The sequence below is a fragment of the Physeter macrocephalus genome, chromosome 19, assembly GCF_002837175.3.
Source record: "Physeter macrocephalus isolate SW-GA chromosome 19, ASM283717v5, whole genome shotgun sequence".
Lineage (NCBI taxonomy): Eukaryota > Metazoa > Chordata > Mammalia > Artiodactyla > Physeteridae > Physeter > Physeter macrocephalus.
This window is the reverse complement of record NC_041232.1, coordinates 18,915,641-18,933,841: the sequence shown is the minus strand read 5'-3', so window position 1 is coordinate 18,933,841 and position 18,201 is coordinate 18,915,641. Positions and strand designations below refer to the sequence as shown.

The following is an 18,201-nucleotide window of genomic DNA, read 5'->3' as shown; positions in this document are numbered from 1 at the left end:
CTAGACACAAAAGGACAAATGTTTTATGATTCCACTTCATATGAAATTTATGAAACAGGAAAATTCATAGAGATAAAAAGTAGATTAGAGGTTACAAGCGGCTGCGAGGAGAGAGGAATGAGGAGTTATTGCTTAACAGGTGCAAAGTTTCTGCTTGAGGGGATGAAAAGTAGATACTGGTGATGGTGATGGTTGTACCGCACTGTGAATGGAGTCAATACCACTGAATTGTATATAGAAAAATGGTTAAAATGGCAAATTTTACATTGTATGTATTTTACCACGACTTAAACAATCAATAATGCAATACACCCAAAACCATTGAATTATACACTTCAAATAGATGGAATGTATGGTATGTGAATTATATTACATTAAAGCTGCTTTAAAAAAGAGACAGAAAGAGGAAAAACTAGTATATCTGAAGTCTCTGAAGGCTAGTGCAGAAGGTTTTAAGAAGGAGGAACTGATCTATGTCAGATGCACTGATGAGTCAAGTAATAATGTTCAACATGGCTTAACATTTTTACCTGTAAGCTAGCAACAGTTTTAAATTGTTTCAAGGTTTCTTCCCATTCATCCTTCTTCTGCAGATTGTCTGTAATTAAATTTTTTAAAAGTTATAGCATACATCCAAATTCTGATATTATCAAATTTTTAAAAGCTAAAATTTTAATTCGCTTTGGTTTTTTCATCTCAAGCCTTCAGTAGTTCTTTTCAGATTCTGATAGAAGACAATTTAAGTACAAAAAGAAATCTATTCTTTCTGAAGGTAGAAAAGAGAAGTTTGTTGGTTACAAGACAAATGGCAATTTTTCTGAAATAAATTCCAGATTTTTTTTTCCCCAAGAGAATTACTTTGTTAATTGTTTTAAATTCAAGGTTAAATGGGTTTTTTCCCAATCATAACCAAGCGATAAGTGAGCAATGTGAGTAAAAAGTGCAAGGCACCAAAGAAATCTAGTCCAGCATTAAATAGTCACTGGGCTTCCCTGGTGGCGCAGCGGTTGAGTCTGCCTGCCGATGCAGGGGACACAGGTTCGTGCCCCGGTCCGGGAAGATCCCACATGCCGCAGAGCGGCTGGGCCCGTGAGCCATGGCCGCTGAGCCTGCGCGTCCGGAGCCTGTGCTCCGCAACGGGAGAGGCCACAGCAGTGAGAGGCCCGTGTACCGCAAAAAACAACAACAAAAAAACAGTCACTAGTGCTTCCCTGGTGGCGCAGTGGTTTGAGAGTCCGCCTGCCGATGCAGGGGACACGGGTTCGTGCCCCGGTCCGGGAGGATCCCACGTGCCGCGGAGCGGCTGGGCCCGTGAGCCATGGCCGCTGAGCCTGCGCGTCCGGGGCCTGTGCTCCGCGACGGGAGAGGCCACAACAGTGAGAGGCCCGCGTAACGCAAAAAAAACCAAAAACCAAAAAACAAAAAACAAAAAAACAGTCACTGAAGCATATACACAAATGATGAGTTGATCTTACATGCTTCTGCTCTTACACTACTAATCAAAAGAATAAGGCAAGAAAGCCTTTTCATGAAGAAAAGTGTGTGAGATCAAAAAGACAATCAGAGGCAGGAAAACTGTGGGTCAGGATGGCAGATGCCGCTGATGCCCTCTTCTGAAAAGGATCAGCTTTAGAACTAAACCAAGAGGAGCGAACAGAGAGGGAAACTACCTTTCTGAATGTCACATAGTAATTTAAGAATGTCTACTGATGTCTTCGCTACAGACAGTCTCCAGGCCTTGTCCTAAAAAGAAAAATGCAAAATGAAGTCCCTTTCTTGTATTTGCCATTGTATATGTAGTGCATATATAGACAAATAAATAAAAAGCACAGAATCAGAATAAACAATAGATATGGCTTAAGGGTTGAGAGGTATTACAGGGAGTTGGGCAGCCAAAGAATGGATCATAATTGAATAATATATAAGCTAAACATGAAAAATACCCATATGGATATGATTTAGAAATATATGATTTATATATATAGTTGGATATATGATTTAGAAATAGTATAGAATATGCAAATCTCCCAAATCACCTTTCAGATACACTATAATTAACAGGCATTTGGGTTTTGTTTTTTTTAACAGCTTTTACTTATTATTTGAGAAAAAATCTGGAAAGGATCTCTGTTAAAGTTAAAGAGAACTGAACTTGTTCAGTATAGAAATCAGAAGTCTAAGAAAGAATCATCCTCAAGACTAAAAAAAATAAAATAAAAAAATCTTTTTTTTTTTTAAAGATAAGAAAAACCAAAGGGGGAAAAGCTTTAATTGAAAGACATGGTATGTGTAAAATGCTTAGCAAGGGCCGGGTCCGTACAAAGTACTCAAACATTTTGACTACGGGCTGCAGTTGAAGGTGGTGGTTGAGAACACAGACAGTTTGACATGAGACTCTGCCACTTTCCAAATACCCTTGGGAAAGCCACTAATTTTAAAATTTTAGTTTCTAAACTCAATCAAAAGGAGCTAACAATAGGGCCTCCTTCACAACTTTGTTCACAGTTTTATTGTGAGGAAGAAATGGACAATCCATTTTGAAGTATTTAACCTAATGCCTAGTGGACAATAAGAGGATAATAAATTTTAGGTGTTAAAAAAAAATCATTTCCCTAAAGGTAAGAAATGATTGAAGTGCACCACTGAGAGAGGCTGGGAGGTAAGGATCTTCAAAGGTTTAAAAAACTCAACTACCCTGGATAAACTAGGTTTTCAGTCCCTTATCTCTCTACCGTGAAACCGTTTCTAAGTTAGATTTACGTTGGTTCTGTGGCTGATGTTACTTGAGAGTAATGACTATGTCCCATACAATGCAAAACACTATTTACACTTCAAGGCATTACGGAAAGTTCTTTATGTATAACAGATACTTCAGTTAATCCTTTTGATCTGCAGATCCTAAATTATTCAGTGTGGGCTCAAAGCCACTGCTCCAAAGCAGCTGTATTTGTTTGTTTGTTTTTCTATATGGTAAATTTTCTATATAGTAAATGGGAATTTTAATATTAGGCCATTCTAGCAGTGAGAAGAGCAAATACTCATATTTGTAAGTCTGTCTTTTCTATCCTGTTGATAACTATCCATAAAAATTGGATTTATCTACATTTTATTTAGTGAAAATCTCACCTCATTAGAATTATCTGGTTCTTCCTGTAATGCCAGTCGTGCCCATATGATTACTCTTCCTGCAGTTTTCTGAGCTTCAGCAGGAGGCAAAGACCTCAACAGAAGGATACAGTCTTCGCCCTGTAAACAGAGTTTGAAAGGAAGGAAAAACAGCTGCTACCTGCAAAGGATGATTTGGATTTACCCCTTACTTTTCTATTTAAAGATGAAAAGACATCATTTTGAACAAGACATTATGGTTCTACGGTTTAAAAATCTGAAAATTCTGTTTTGGATGACAGCAAACAGAAAAAGTAAATTAAAATATTACCCTTTGTATTTTGTAATTCTTAGGTATGCCTGTAGTTTTAGAATTATATAAGAATAAAGACACTTAAAAACACAAAAAGAAAACCCACCTCCTATTCTGGAAACAAAGGGTCCTACGCATATGTAAAACATGAGTTTCGTTAACTACCAAAGACTATGAAAGCTCATTAGGTATTCACAAAATACTTAAAACAAAACAAAACTATATATATAGGTCAATCTAACGTCCAATGTTGGTATAACTTTATTTTGTGCTCGTCTATTTGGATAATTTGATAGTTCAATCTTTAAAAACTCAAAACAAACCTACCAACCATATAAAAGTATGATATAAAACTTTCACACCTTTTCTCTATCAATCAGGTCAATAATCCTTAGACTGTAGATTTCGTCTTTAGGCAACATATATGCTTCGGCCACCTTTAAAGCATCTTCTAAAGAAGACGGGACATCTTGCTTGAGAATGTATCTTACCACCCTCTGAAGTAGAGACAATACACATTTCTTTGTTATGAAATCTCACAGAGAGCCCAGAAATCATTTGTTCATATAATTAAAATATTGCAGCAAACTCTAAACTGTATGAAAAATTAAAACATGATTTGCATTCTGAATTTAATGACAGTCCTTTCACCCTTCTTTTTTTCCCGTTAGCTTTACTGAGGTTTAATTGACAAAAATTACATATATTTAAGGCGTACAACATGATGGTATAATATATTCCTTCAGCTTCTTAATTTACTGTTTGTTGTCTTTACTACTCTAACCAATCAAACACTCTCTTAACATTCTATCTAACAAAAGGGAAGCAGCAAAGAACCCAGCTCTATTAATCTTAAAGAATATAAAATCTGGTTAAATTTCCCATGTTGCTCTGGAAGTGGAGCAAAGGTGTTAAAAGATTCAATTATTGTACTTACCATTATCTCCTTGCTTAAGAGATTCACCTCCCTTATTCCATAGCCTCGTAAAAGTTTTTTCATCTCCATTAGTTTGTAACTTTCCTGTAATAACTTGACTCTAAAAGTAAATTTATTGATATTAACACAGACTGTCTTTTTTTATGAAATACTAAGCGACACAGTAAAGGATAGAAAAACATATATGAATTTCAACTCAAAACATGAAGTTTATCCAACACCAGAAAAGCTGTTTGGTACGCTGTAATCTTACTTGGGATGGTCCATCTCTAAGTGCTGTTTCACCAGCTGCTCCACAGCTGCACTCCAGGGGACCACTGCTGCATACATTATCTTGAGCACAGCATCAAATATGAGCTATAAAGACACACACACCGACGGTAAATAGCCCTCGGATTTACTTTTCATGCAAATTAATGATGCAGCCTAATCTACAGCAGGGATCTTGCAACTACTGGATGGAAGCTTGAGAATATCTCATCTTCTGACTGCAAAAGCATATATGTCTTCCAATATTCACACATAAAGGGCAATTTTATTATTTAGAAAAATTCAGAAGAGTATTTTCTCTGCTGAAAGTTAAATCATATAGCTCTATTAACTTTCTATAGACTCTGTGTTTAAAAATATTCTCCATGATTTTATTCACATTTTATAATGGTGACTAATAACAGTGTGAAGTCAAAATAAAGGCATATGATAAACATATTTTAAAATGTCTCTATGTTTGTAAGACCATAGAAATGCCTGAAAATATATGCATCCAACTGTCCATGTGGGTTTTTCTGGGGGTGGGAATGAGAAGACTTTTACTTTTTATTTTCATAAGAAAAAAGGATTAAGTGGTTTTTATTTCCTTTTTATTCTTTTTTCCTATTACACAAATTCTCCCTAACAAATACATGTTGCTTTTGTGACCAGAAGAAAAGTTTTAAGAAAGGATGCAATGCTCAAAAGGAAAATCTATATGATCACTATTTACTTACATCTGTGTCAGATAAACATCCTATTACTGCTATAGCTTTTGCTTCCCATGCTGTATCAAAGAGTGAGGTGAACTTTGAGCTACATCTCTTCAATAAATCCTAAAATGGGATAAACATTTTTTTAAATTTAAAACTCTCACTAAAACACCCCCCCCACATATATAAACATAGATAAATAGCTCTCATGGACGCGTAAAAAACCAAAAACTTCTACTCAGCCATGAATGTTGAACAATGGTCAACAAGTGCAAAATTGCCAAAACCTTGGCCTTCAGTTTTACATGGTACAGAAAACTTTGTTCACGCTCCTATTATTTTACAACAACCATTTGGAGAAAGTCCTAACATTATCTCATTGTGCCCAAGGTGACCAGTCAGTTAGTAGCAGAGTTAACCCACATTCTTAACCAATACAATATGCTGCGTCAATCCTAATGGTAAAGCATGACATTCCGTAAAGAGTTAAACATTTAATACAATGACGCACTGCACAGATCCAGAAAAAAAGACTAGAGCTAAAGAAGAAGTTACCTCTATGTACAGAAGGAGAAGTTCCTCCTCCTGTAAGTCATGTTCCCTCACGTAAACTCTTATAAACTTCTCGAAGACGGAAGGAATAAGCTCAGGGGCCAGCACTTTATCAAACATTCGGAATACAATGGTGGTTGTATCCTCCTGGATGTCGAAATAAAGACGGCATAAATGCAAACTCTAGCTGTGTTGGCTATGATAAAATAGTAATAATTCTGATAAATCTAGACTTCTACCTTCTCAAAATCAGAGAGGGCCAATTTGCAGTTGTATTTCCTATGCAGTGTGATTAACTCTCGCAGGTTATTTACCAAAGTCCTTAACTGACAAACTTCCTCCGTGTTTTGATGATCCTTATAAAACAAAAGTGTTGAAGTTGTTAAGGATATGAAATAAAAGTGTGAGAGGGAAATACAAATAAGAGGAAACTGCAACTTATGCCTTTAAATTTTGTAGACGTTTAAGCAAAATTAACTAGTACAAATTAACAGATCAGAATCCAATAGAAACCTAAAAATTTTCTTTCTTAAAAAAATAGAAAACTATTAACATTAGTGTAATATTTTTCAGAACCCCAATATACTTAAGTACACAAACATCATTTAGATAATCCTCAATGCTCCATCCATATAGATCATGACCAGATACAAAGTGATGACAGTTCCTAAAGTTACATACAAGGAACAGAATTTTCAACTGATAAAAGGCAATTAGGGAAAAGACAAAGTAGTGTTTTATAGCAAGAGGAAAAGCTCTTCTGTGGAAAAACATACAAAATGATCAATATACATTGTATATTATAACATGTATTGATTTTATAACATCAATATACTGCTTGAAACTTACAGAAAAAAATTCCCATCTTATTCTTAACAGCACATAATCACTAAGTATAATTAATAACAAGAATCTGCTATATCAGAAAGCAGGAGGAAATTTGGTATTTATTTTGGCGCTCCAGAAACTTAAGGAATAAATGTAATTTCATAATGTATGTATGATGTTACAAAAGGTCATACCTTCTGGTCCTTAAGTACTTTAAACTTCAGAGTTGAGGTTATACTGAGATGTCTCAACATGTTAGTTTATAAACTAAATTATGGTACCCCAACAAACTTTTTAAGGTATAAGAATGCATTTTTTTTTCAATATAATGAATGCTTTCTAGTTTTTATAAATCTGAAGGGAAAAATAAATGAACTTAAGAAATTTAGAAGCCAAATAATAAATTCAGTTCTGAATTAACCTCAAATTAACATCATATGTAACATCAATATTCCTGATCTTAGTTCTCTTTCTAGCATTGCTATTTTATTCAGTCAGTCAGAAAGTCCCAGATTCTTTTCAATTTGATCTTTTAAAAAATTCTTTGGGAGGGCTTCCCTGGTGGCGCAGTGGTTGCGCGTCCGCCTGCCGATGCAGGGGAACCGGGTTCGCGCCCCGGTATGGGAGGATCCCACGTGCCGCGGAGCGGCTGGGCCCGTGAGCCGTGGCCGATGAGCCTGCGCGTCCGGAGCCTGTGCTCCGCAGCGGGAGAGGCCGCAGCAGTGAGAGGCCCGCATAAAAAAAAAAAAAAAAAAATTCTTTGGTACTTAAGCCATTATGACAATTGGAATGCCTAAGAAATGCAATCAAAACTAGAAGTAGTTTACTACTTTAAATAAAAGAAGTAAACCTGATTGATACAGCCTTTGAAAACTAATCCTAATATGTTATTAAGTTTTGCCCTTTTAAAGGACTGTGAAATGTTACTAATGCATAAAATCCCAATTAGACTACTTAGGAGTATGTTTACATACTGTTTCCCTTTTGGTTGGCTCAACAGAGAAAAACAGTGCATTAAGACAGGTTCAAGTTGTAACAGAAACATAAGGAAGAAAAAAACTTAATTTTCCTTTTTGTGGATTTTAAAAGTACACAACAAAAGAACATACAAAAAGAATATTTAAGAAGTGGATATGTGTCTAAATACACACAAACCCTTCAATATAAATTAAATGTTTTATTACTAAAAATTTGTTTTTCATATCATACCAAGGAACTCCAACGCCAAGAGGACGCCAATCCTAACTCATCTGGTTTTTCTGCTGTAAAAAATACCTCTGCCAGTTGAAGCCCATTTTCTGGCCAGTTTGCCTTTAAAAAAATATTAGAGACCATTAAAAATAATGTTTTATGCCATGGGGAGTACTGGAAATGCTTTTTCAGTGCTAATTATACTGGTATTACCTTATCAGTTAGTTCAAGGTTCCTGGCTGCTTGTTCCAACCATTTTGCAAGAACTTTCTGAAATAGATATATCATAAAAAGTATTGATACGAATAAATAATCACTGAAATAATTTAAAACCTCCATCGTAGTCTTTCAAGAGACACTAAAATGAACTAACTGGTGTTAGCACGACTTAATCTTCAACGATATAATGTAAAAAATAGAATCATCAGGAGTGAAAACACTGAAGGCAACTTACCTGTCCTTCAGGTACAGTTCTTCTCACAAATGGGATCACATCATTTTTAAGCCATGGACAAAGTTTTTGCAAAGAGACTGGTGTAGAAATTGAGTTGAGCAAGTTCTCAAGCATTTTCACATCAAATCTGCTTTCAAAGTTTGCCTAAATCATACAGAGTGAGAAACTAAGATTTATCCAACAAATTTAAACCGATAGCCTCCCAAGAGGGAAAGACCTATTAGAAAGTCATTTCAAGAAATATTTTACTGTGTTTCCCTGGTGGCGCAGTGGTTAAGAATCTGCCTCCCAATGCAGGAGACAGGGGTTCGAGCCCTCGTCCGGGAAGATCCCACATGCCGTGGAGCAACTAAGCCCGTGTGCCACAACTACTGAGCCTGCACTCTAGAGCCCACGAGCCACAACTACTGAGCCCACGCACTGCATCTACTGAAGCCCGCGCGCTCCAGAGCCCGTGCTCCGCAACAAGAGAAGCCCGCGCACAGCGACAAAGAGTAGCCCTGGCTCGCCGCAACTAGAGAAAGCCTGTGCGCAGTGACAAAGACCCAACATAGCCAAAAATAATAAATAAATAAAAATAAAATAATTTTATTAAAAAAAAAATTTACTGATGTAACGACCCTTAAAGGTGATTTACTCTGTGCAAATGATTCAAGTTGGTAGCCACAAATTCCGTGAAACCTCATGGCAGCAAGTACTAGTTAATAAATTAGAGGCAGAGGAACAGGCAGAGATGGCATTCTAAGGAAAACTTAACTGGAGGTGACAGTACAAACCCTAACAAGCATGTGTCTTTAATAGCATCACACCCATATACTGAGCTTTGGACCTAATATTCTATATCACCATTAAGGAGATTCGGAGCAGCAATTACAATGGGCAATCCTTTTCCACAGTCGGAGCTGCAACAGGACTGCCCTCTCCACCATTCCTACATAAGAAAGCCCATCAATAAACTGCTTAATAAAATGTTACCTCTTGACCTAAGTTTAGGAGCTAACTACACTCTGAATGATGAGATAACATAAGTTTATATTTTATGTATAATATTTCCTCTGAGTTAGTATCATCAGAGGATAGTTTTCTCTGGGACAGGTCATATTTTATCAAACCGTCTGAAAACACCCCATTGCCCAGTCACTCCTGCCACGCTATTAGTTTCCAACACTGATTCAATCACCTCTCACAGGAGCTATAAAGCCATTAAGAAAAAAATGCAAAACAAATTACCCGATGTCTCAGCCAAAGGTACTGTGCACAAACAAGGTTTCCTTCTCTTAGCTGTAAAAAAATATCCTTTAGGTCATCTTCATTATTCAGAAATTCAATCCAAGAACTACCCCTGCAAAGTCAAAGAGAGGAAAGAAGTTAGTAGTAAAAAAATATATATTAAGGTTATATGTTACAAGTAGATATCATTATGCATTCTAACTAGGTTTTTTTTTCCTCAGAGTTAAAAAAAGAATCAAAGATTATACAGTGAAAAGTAAGTTTCCTTCTTATCCCAGACCTATAGAACTCTTGTATCTCCCCCAGAAGTTATAGCTCTCCTTCCTGAGATAATCATTACATATACAAGCAAACATTTTTAACTTTAAAATGAATGAGTTTTTTATGTATACTATTTGTACTTAAAAAAATTCATTTTATATTATCTTGGCAGCTTGTACCAAATGAGCACATATAGATATTATGCTTTTTAAGGACTACATATTATTCCATGGCATGGATTTACTATAATTTAACTAGACGCCCACAGTTGAACATTAGGGTTACTTCCAGTCTTTTGCTATAACCAACAAAGCTGTAGTGACTATCCAGTCCTAATTAAAGCTCAGAAATAGATGATGAATACTTCCTTAAAATGATAAAAAGAGGGCTTCCCTGGTGGCGCAGTGGTTGAGAGTCCGCCTGCCGATGCAGGGGACACGGGGTCGTGCCCCGGTCCAGGAAGATCCCCCATGTCGCGGAGCGGCTGGGCCCGTGAGCCGTGGCCGCTGAGCCTGCGCGTCCGGAGCCTGTGCTCCGCAGCGGGAGAGGCCACAGCAGTGAGAGGCCCGCGTACCGCCCGCGTACCGCAAAAAAAAAAAAAAAAAAAAAAAAAAAAAAAAAAAAAAAAAAGATAAAAAGACAAAACCCTATAAGCCTGTATCATGTTTAAATGATAAAACAAAATAAGCATTTTCACTAATATCAGGAACAAGAGAAAGATGCCTATTTACCACCATTATTTAATAATGTTCTACATGGGACTTCCCTGGCGATCCAGTGGTTAAGACTTCATCTTCCAATGCAGGGGGGTGGGTTCGATCCCTGGTCCGGGAGCTAAGATCCCACATGCCTCATGGCCAAAAAACCAAAACATAAAAAGAAGCAATATTGTAACAAATTCAATAAAGACTTAAAAAAAAAATGTCCACATCAAAAAAAAAAAAACCAAAACAAAAACGTTCTACAAGTACCAGTCAATGAAATTAGGCAAGGAAAAAAAAATGAGGAAAAAAATGAAGCAAAATTATCATTATTTCCATATATAATTATATACTTGGAAAAAACAAGACCAACTGAAATATTACTGCAAGTGAAAAAGGAATTCAATAAGGTAGCTGGTTTAAAAGTAATTTAAAAAAATCTATAGCTTCTATATCCTTTTGAAAATACAATGGAGAAAAGTCCCATTTATAAAAGTAGGAAGAAAGACAAAATTAACAAAAAAAAATGTAAAAAATCTATATGAAGACAACTGAGTAGATACCACTCAAGAACATAAAAAAAAGGATAGAATGAGTAGGAAGACACATACTGCCCTTAACTACTGATATGAAGACTTGATATTGTAAAGATACTGGTTCTCCCCAAATTGATTTTAGGTTCAGCACATTCCCAATAAAAATAAATAATAAAAAATCCAATAAAAATAAGATTTTTAAAAAACTGGATAAGCTGATTCTGACTCCAAGTGTCATACAGAAAAGAGTAGCTGCCCAAATTCTGAAAAATAAGAAAAGTATAGGAGAACTAGTCTACCAGTTAATAGGACACTTTAAAGCTACATTAATTAAAACTATTTGCTACTGGTGAATGAATAGAGAGATGAAATCAAGTGAATACAATTATATTGCAGAAACTTAAATACACATGAGAATTTTAGCATGTGATTAAGGTAACATTTCAATGAGCAGTGAAAAAATAGAATGTTTAATGATAGTATCAGGATAACTGAATAGCTATAAGGAGAAAAAATAAAGCTTCCTTCATTTTTAGTTTATCATGATAAATAAATTTGTCTTAGCTATAAGGTAACTAGATCTCATATTTGTCAATAAAGATATTCTTGGTGCACGTTAGTATATCTAACAGGATTAATTTCCAGAAGTGGATTGTTAAGGCAAAATGTATGTTTATTTAAATCTGCCTTCCAGGGCTTCCCTGGTGGCGCAGTGGTTAAGAGTCAGCTGCCAATGCAGGGGACACGGGTTCGTGCCCTGGTCCGGGAGGATCCCACGTGCCGCGGAGCGGCTGGGTCCGTGAGCCATGGCCGCTGAGCCTGCGCGTCCGGAGCCTGTGCTCCGCAACGGGAGAGGCCACAACAGTGAGAGGCCCGCGTACCGCAAAAAAAAAAAAAAAAAAATCTGCCTTCCAAATGTATCAATTCCAATGGATGATGTAGGAAGTACCTAAAGCTTAACAGGAAAGATAACATTTTCCATCATTGAACCCCCCAGAAACACAAACTCACTCAAAGCAATGCTATATCTTTTATAACATTCCAAACTTAAATCTAATTCATAATCCAGAATTCAAAATGGGGAATGCACATACCTGAATTTTTCTGGTCCAAATGCTCCATAAAAAGTAGTCAACTTCGCATGAGCCCTTAGTACCTAAAAAGAAATTACCTGACAGTCTGAATGTTGTGTGCAATAATATTAAAATAAAAAACACCAAAAATTAGGCATTCTGTTTCAGAAGTCTTGTACATATTCTCATTTTATCCCATATTACAGGTCAATTCCCATAAATATGACTGCCTTTACTTAGCACAAAACAAAAAAACTTGAAATAACGGAAATATTTCCAATCACACTCAATGCAATAAACCTGCAAAAAGGAAGGTATCTGTAGGTGCCTTAATTGTAGGTGCCTTTCAAAATCAATTAGTTTTCCCACTGATTTATAAATATGCCTTTATGGTAAAACCTAGCTGGATTATACTAAACATTTACTTTGAGATAAGAGTTAAAAAATATACAGATGGGGCCTCCCTGTGGCGCAGTGGTTGAGAGTCCGCCTGCGGATGCAGGGGACACGGGTTCGTGCCCCGGTCTGGGAAGATCCCACATGCCGCAGAGCGGCTGGGCCCGTGAGCCATGGCCGCTGAGCCTGTGCTCCGCAACGGGAGAGGCCACAACAGTGAAAGGCCCGCGTACCGCAAAAAAAAAAAAAAATAATAAAATAAATAAATAAATAAATAAAGATAGATACAGATATAGATATAGATGGTCCCTGACATGCAATGGTTCAACTTAAGATTTTTGGACTTTATGATGGTGGAAAGGCAAAACGCATTCAGTAGAAACCATACTTAGAATTTTGATCTTTTCCTGGGTTAGCAATAATATATAGGACGATTCTCCCTTGTGACTCTGGCAGCAGCAAGGAGCTGCAGCTCCCAGTCAGCCACATAATCACAAACAACCGATATACTTACAACCATTTTGTTTTTTCACTTTCAGTACAGTATTCAATACATTACATGAGCTATTTGACAGTTTATTATAAAACAGGCTTTGAGTCAGATGACTTTGCCCAACTCTAGGCTAATATAAGTGCTCTGAGCACATTTAAAGTAGGTGAGGCCAAGCTATCATGTTCAGTAGGTTAGGTGTATTAAGTGCATTTTTTTCTTGAAAAACATTTTTTATTGAAGTATAGTTGATGTACAATATAGTGATTCACAATTTTTAGAGATTATACTCCATTTATGGTTACTATAAGATATTGGCTATATTCCCTGTGTTGTACAATATATCCTTGCAGCTTATTTTTTTAATTTTATTTTTAAAATTTAATTTATTTTTTATACAGCAGGTTCTTATTAGTTATCCAGTTTATACATATTAGCGTATACATGTCAATCCCAGTCTCCCATTCATCCCACCACCACCAGCCCCCCTTGAGTGAATTTCTGACTTGCAGGATTTTCAACTTAACAATGGGTTGGTCAGGATGTAACCCCATCATAAGCTGAGGAAGATCTGTATGTACATGTGCACACACATATATTTTTGGCACCATCATAGCTATCATCAGTTTACAATTATTTGAAATAGCAGGCATTATGCAAAATGATTTATAGGAAATATTTCATTTGACCTCAAAATAACCCGTAAGTATTATTATTATTCCCCTTTTGCAATAAGGAAAAAATGTATTAAAATAACTTGCTCTTGAAAAAATACAGACCTATCTTGAATTCAAAAGTATATTGTAGGGCTTCCCTGGTGGCACAGTGGTTGAGAGTCCGCCTGCCGATGCAAGGGACACAGGTTCGTGCCCCGGTCCGGGAAGATCCCACATGCCGCGGAGCAGCTGGGCCCGTGAGTCATGGCCGCTGAGCCTGCACTCCGCAAAGGGAGAGGCCACAACAGTGAGAGGCCCAAGTACAGCAAAAAAAAAAAAAAAAAGGATATTGTAACAGTATATTCACTCCCAAATTAACCTATAAACCCAATGTAATTACCTCTTTTAAGCCATCAGAATATATAGGAACAGCTTTATCTTCTTTCTTCAAAAGCTAAGATGAATAAGACACACGGTTAGAATATCGGCTATACTAGGTTTTTCATGAAAGAAGATGGATTTCCTGTGAATTAAAGGAAAAAATCATCTTTAAAAATTAAATTGCACTGAACTCTGAGATGAACAATGAACAATAAGGAAGTTACATATCTTAAAAATAATGCATTTTATGAAAACAGCTCACATTTTGCCCATCTGTTACACCTTGATTTTAAGGAATATAACTAGCAATGGTATTCATTTACAGGCGAGTGAGGGGACAACCTACAGCAAAACTGGCATCATTCGGAAGAGCAAAAAAAATTCACTTTAAAAAAGGTCTATGGGAAAAATCATTCAGTTATTTGCAAATTACTTCTTTTGCATAAGACAAACTAACATGCACAAAGATCAGAAACACTTACCCTGGTTTTGGCATAATTTAGCATTTCCTGGGTTGTTTCATAGGTTATCCATTGAGCTTCCAAGCAGTAATTCACCACAAATTCATCATCCTGTTTCATAAATGCCAGACATGGTAAGGCAACGTAATGTTGATCAATCCATCGATCTGAATATTCTAGTATACAACAGGGAAAACATACCTGGATTTTATGCAGATTTTCCTTAGCTTCATCTACAAGTTTCTGCCATTCGCTCTGCTCACTGGTGTCCAGAGAACTCAAAGCTAGTTTCTCCAATATATCATTTGATTTTACTTTGTAAACAAGCTGTAATATAAACATGCCACATCAAGAAACTTGAAGCAAAATAATGCCTGTGGATGAAATCTTACACTGCATGCTAAAAAAAATGTGAATATTCATGTGGTTCAAGAATAAGCATTAAAGAAGGTAACACTTAGATAACTGAAAGGTAATCCAGATTACAAAGTGTTATGGAAACCATTTCTACCGAGTTCTCACTAAATGTGACAAGCAGTGTACTAAGAGCTTTATGTGAATTATCTCAGTTAACTCTCATAAAAACCTAAGTAAGCATTTGCACCTCCTCATAACCCTATGGGGTAAATACTAAGATCCCTATTTTACAATCAAGAAAACTGAAGCTCAAGAGAGGGTAAGTAATGTGTCTGAAATTTTGCTGTTCAGAAGTGAATGGAGGGCTTCCCTGGTGGCACAGTGGTTAAGAATCCGCCTGCCAATGCAGGGGACATGGATTTGATCCCTGGCCGGGGAAGATTCCACATGCCGCGGAGCAACGAAGCCCGTGCGCCACAACTACTGAGCCTGCGCTCTACAGCCCATGAGCCACAACTACTGAGCCCGCGTGCCACAGCTACTGAAGCCTGTGCGCCTAGAGGCCATGCTCCGCAACAAGAGAAGCCACCGCGATGAGAAGCCCACGCACCGCAACGAAGAGTAGCCCCGGCTCAATGCAACTAGAGAAAGCCCGCGCGCAGCAACGAAGACCCAATGCAGCCAAAAATTAAAAACAATAAATAAATTAATTTTTTTAAAAAACAGGAAATTAATACTGAAATATTTTTAAAAAAAAGTGAATGGAGCTGGTTTTTAGGAGAATACCACACAATTATGTTTCACGTCTACTTTTCTAAGTTTATCAAAGGTTCTTTTCTCTAAATTTTATTTAATTAATTAATTAATTTATGGCCACATTGGGTCTTCATTGCTGCGCACAGGCTTTCTCTAGTTGCGGCAAACGGGGGCTACTCTTTATTGCGGTGCGAGGGCTTCTCATTGAGGTGGCTTCTCCTGTTGCAGAGCACAGGCTTTAGGCACGCGGGCTTCAGTAGGTGTGGCGCACGGGCTTTGTTGCTCCGCGGCATGTGGGATCTTCCCGGACCAGGGATCGAACCTGTGTCCCCTGCATTGGCAGGAAGATTCATTATTTTTTTTTTGTACTTTTATTAGCCACTGAAGATGTGTTCCACTAGACTTTAAGCTGAGAGAAAGGGGGCGGTGTTCCCACAATCCCTATACTTAGCAAGGTTCTCACTACTTCTTTGCTAAGTGATTTGCTAAATTGATATAGTTTAACTCAGGTTAGTGAGGCATACCATTTTATTTTATTTTATTTTAATTAATTTATTTCTTAAACATCTTTATTGGAGTATAACTGCTCCACGACGGTGTGTTAGTTTCTGCTTTATAACAAAGTGAATCAGCCATACATATACATATATCCCCATATCTCCTCCCTCTTGCGTCTCCCTCCCACCCTCCCTTATCCCACCCCTCTAGGTGGTCACAAAGCACGGAGCTGATCTCCCTGAGGCAGGCAGATTCTTAACCACTGTGCCACCAGGGAATTCCCAGTCTATCAAAGGTTCTTTAGCAGCTAGAAACAGCTTGTGTTAGACAAAGTCAAAATTTCAGGTTCCTTTTTTATAAACAAAATACCAACTTTAACATGGGTTCTCTGGCTCCGAAAGCTAAAAGTGATACAAAAGAGCAGTTTCTCTAGTTCTGTGTCTCAGCAGTTTCTCTAGTTCTGTGTCTCCACTCCCTGAAAACATCTTTCACTGGTTTTGATTTTTTTGCTTCATTTGCTCTTTTTAAAAATTAGTTATTATGAAACTTTCAGATGTTCAAAAAGGTAATAATATAACAAATACTCATGTACTTATCACCTAAATTAAAATTTTGATAATATAGTTTATATTAATATTTACAATAAATAATAAATTTATTATATTATATATTATAAATTTATAATAATATATTTATATTTAATAATATAATTTATATTATATTTAACGTAAATACAATATAATTTATAATATTTATATTACAGTTTAATATTACTTTCTCTTCCAAATAAATCATCCTTCTTCCCTGAACCAGAAGTATCCATTATTCTGATTTTGGTGCTTGTTATCCCATTAATTTATATACTGCTTTACTCATATACATTTCTAAACAATATACAGAATTGTTTTGCATGTTTTAAAATGCTACTTTCTTTAAACTTTTTATTTTATATTCGAGTATAGTTGATTAACAATGTTGTGTTACCTTCAGGTATATAGCAAAGTGATTCAGTTATACATATACAGGTACCTATTCTTTTTCAAATTCTTTTCCCATATAGGTTGTTACATAATATAAAATGCTACATTTTTAAAACAACAAACACATGGGTACCCACCACCCACTTAACAAATGTTAGTTCTTCACTACCAACAGGCTTCATCCTTCATTACTTCCCAGGACTTTTCAAGGGATATCAATGAATTCCTAATCACCAAATCCAACAGACAACTTTCAGTTTTTATACTTGATTTTATTGGTAGTATTTGCAACTGCTGATCACTCCCCACTAAACTGTTTGTTTGTTTTTTTTTTGGCCACACCTCACGCCTTGTGGGATCTTAGTTCCCCAACCAGGGATTGAACCTCTGCCCTCGGCAGTGAAAGCAAGGAGTCCTAACCACTGGACCGCCAGGGAAGTCCCCCTTGGCTTCTTTAATCGTACATTTGTGTGGTTTTCTTCCCAAATATGTTTATAGCCCTTCTTCTTCTATCCCCCGTGTGCTGGTGCCCCTGTATCTCATCCTCAGATCTCTTCTTACTCCACACATTCTCCTTGAGTGGTCTGAGCCATTCCTCCGGTGTTACCTATGTCTAGATTCAGCTCAGATCACTCTCCAACTTCCTATCAGACAGCGTCATTTTATAAGATCCCTTACAGGCAGTTTTTATAAAGCAGAACCCTTCCTATTTTACCCCTAACCTGTTCTTCCACACATATTCCTTATTTTAAGTAATGCCATCACATTCCAACTACAGTAAGTCCCCTACATACGAATCTTCAAGTTGCGAACTTTCCAAGACGCGAACGTGCGTTCACATGTCCAATCACGTAAGTTAGTTCACATGTCTGGCGTACATTGTCACATGCGTGCATCCTCTACAAGTGGTTGTGCTTTTGTGTACTTTACAGTACTGGATAGAGTACAGTAGTACAGTATCTTTATTTCAAGCCCAGGATTTCCAGAAGCAAGCTTAAAAGCAGCGGTGATGAACCTGGCACTGCTAAGAAGCACCAACTATTGTGCTGTACTACTGTATTTTTCAAGGTACGGTACTGTAAG

At 36.9% G+C, this 18,201-nt stretch overlaps 1 protein-coding gene across 4 annotated transcripts in view; it reads right to left on the bottom strand.

The window, feature by feature from the left end:
* KNTC1 (kinetochore associated 1) overlaps nt 1–18,201 on the bottom strand; it is a 72,198-nt gene that overhangs the window by 35,437 nt on the left and 18,560 nt on the right. For all 4 annotated transcript variants that reach the window (XM_024121041.2, XM_024121040.2, XM_024121042.2 and 1 more), the window contains 17 exons: nt 14,729–14,854; nt 14,549–14,638; nt 14,086–14,139; nt 12,165–12,226; nt 9,573–9,684; nt 8,343–8,486; nt 8,102–8,158; nt 7,907–8,008; nt 6,109–6,225; nt 5,873–6,016; nt 5,342–5,440; nt 4,609–4,712; nt 4,356–4,455; nt 3,781–3,915; nt 3,127–3,246; nt 1,671–1,743; nt 531–598 (listed from right to left, as the gene is read on the bottom strand). In XM_024121041.2, the coding sequence (XP_023976809.1) occupies nt 531–598; nt 1,671–1,743; nt 3,127–3,246; nt 3,781–3,915; nt 4,356–4,455; nt 4,609–4,712; nt 5,342–5,440; nt 5,873–6,016; nt 6,109–6,225; nt 7,907–8,008; nt 8,102–8,158; nt 8,343–8,486; nt 9,573–9,684; nt 12,165–12,226; nt 14,086–14,139; nt 14,549–14,638; nt 14,729–14,854 (1,707 nt within the window). The remainder of the gene's footprint in view (nt 1–530; nt 599–1,670; nt 1,744–3,126; nt 3,247–3,780; nt 3,916–4,355; nt 4,456–4,608; nt 4,713–5,341; nt 5,441–5,872; nt 6,017–6,108; nt 6,226–7,906; nt 8,009–8,101; nt 8,159–8,342; nt 8,487–9,572; nt 9,685–12,164; nt 12,227–14,085; nt 14,140–14,548; nt 14,639–14,728; nt 14,855–18,201) is intronic.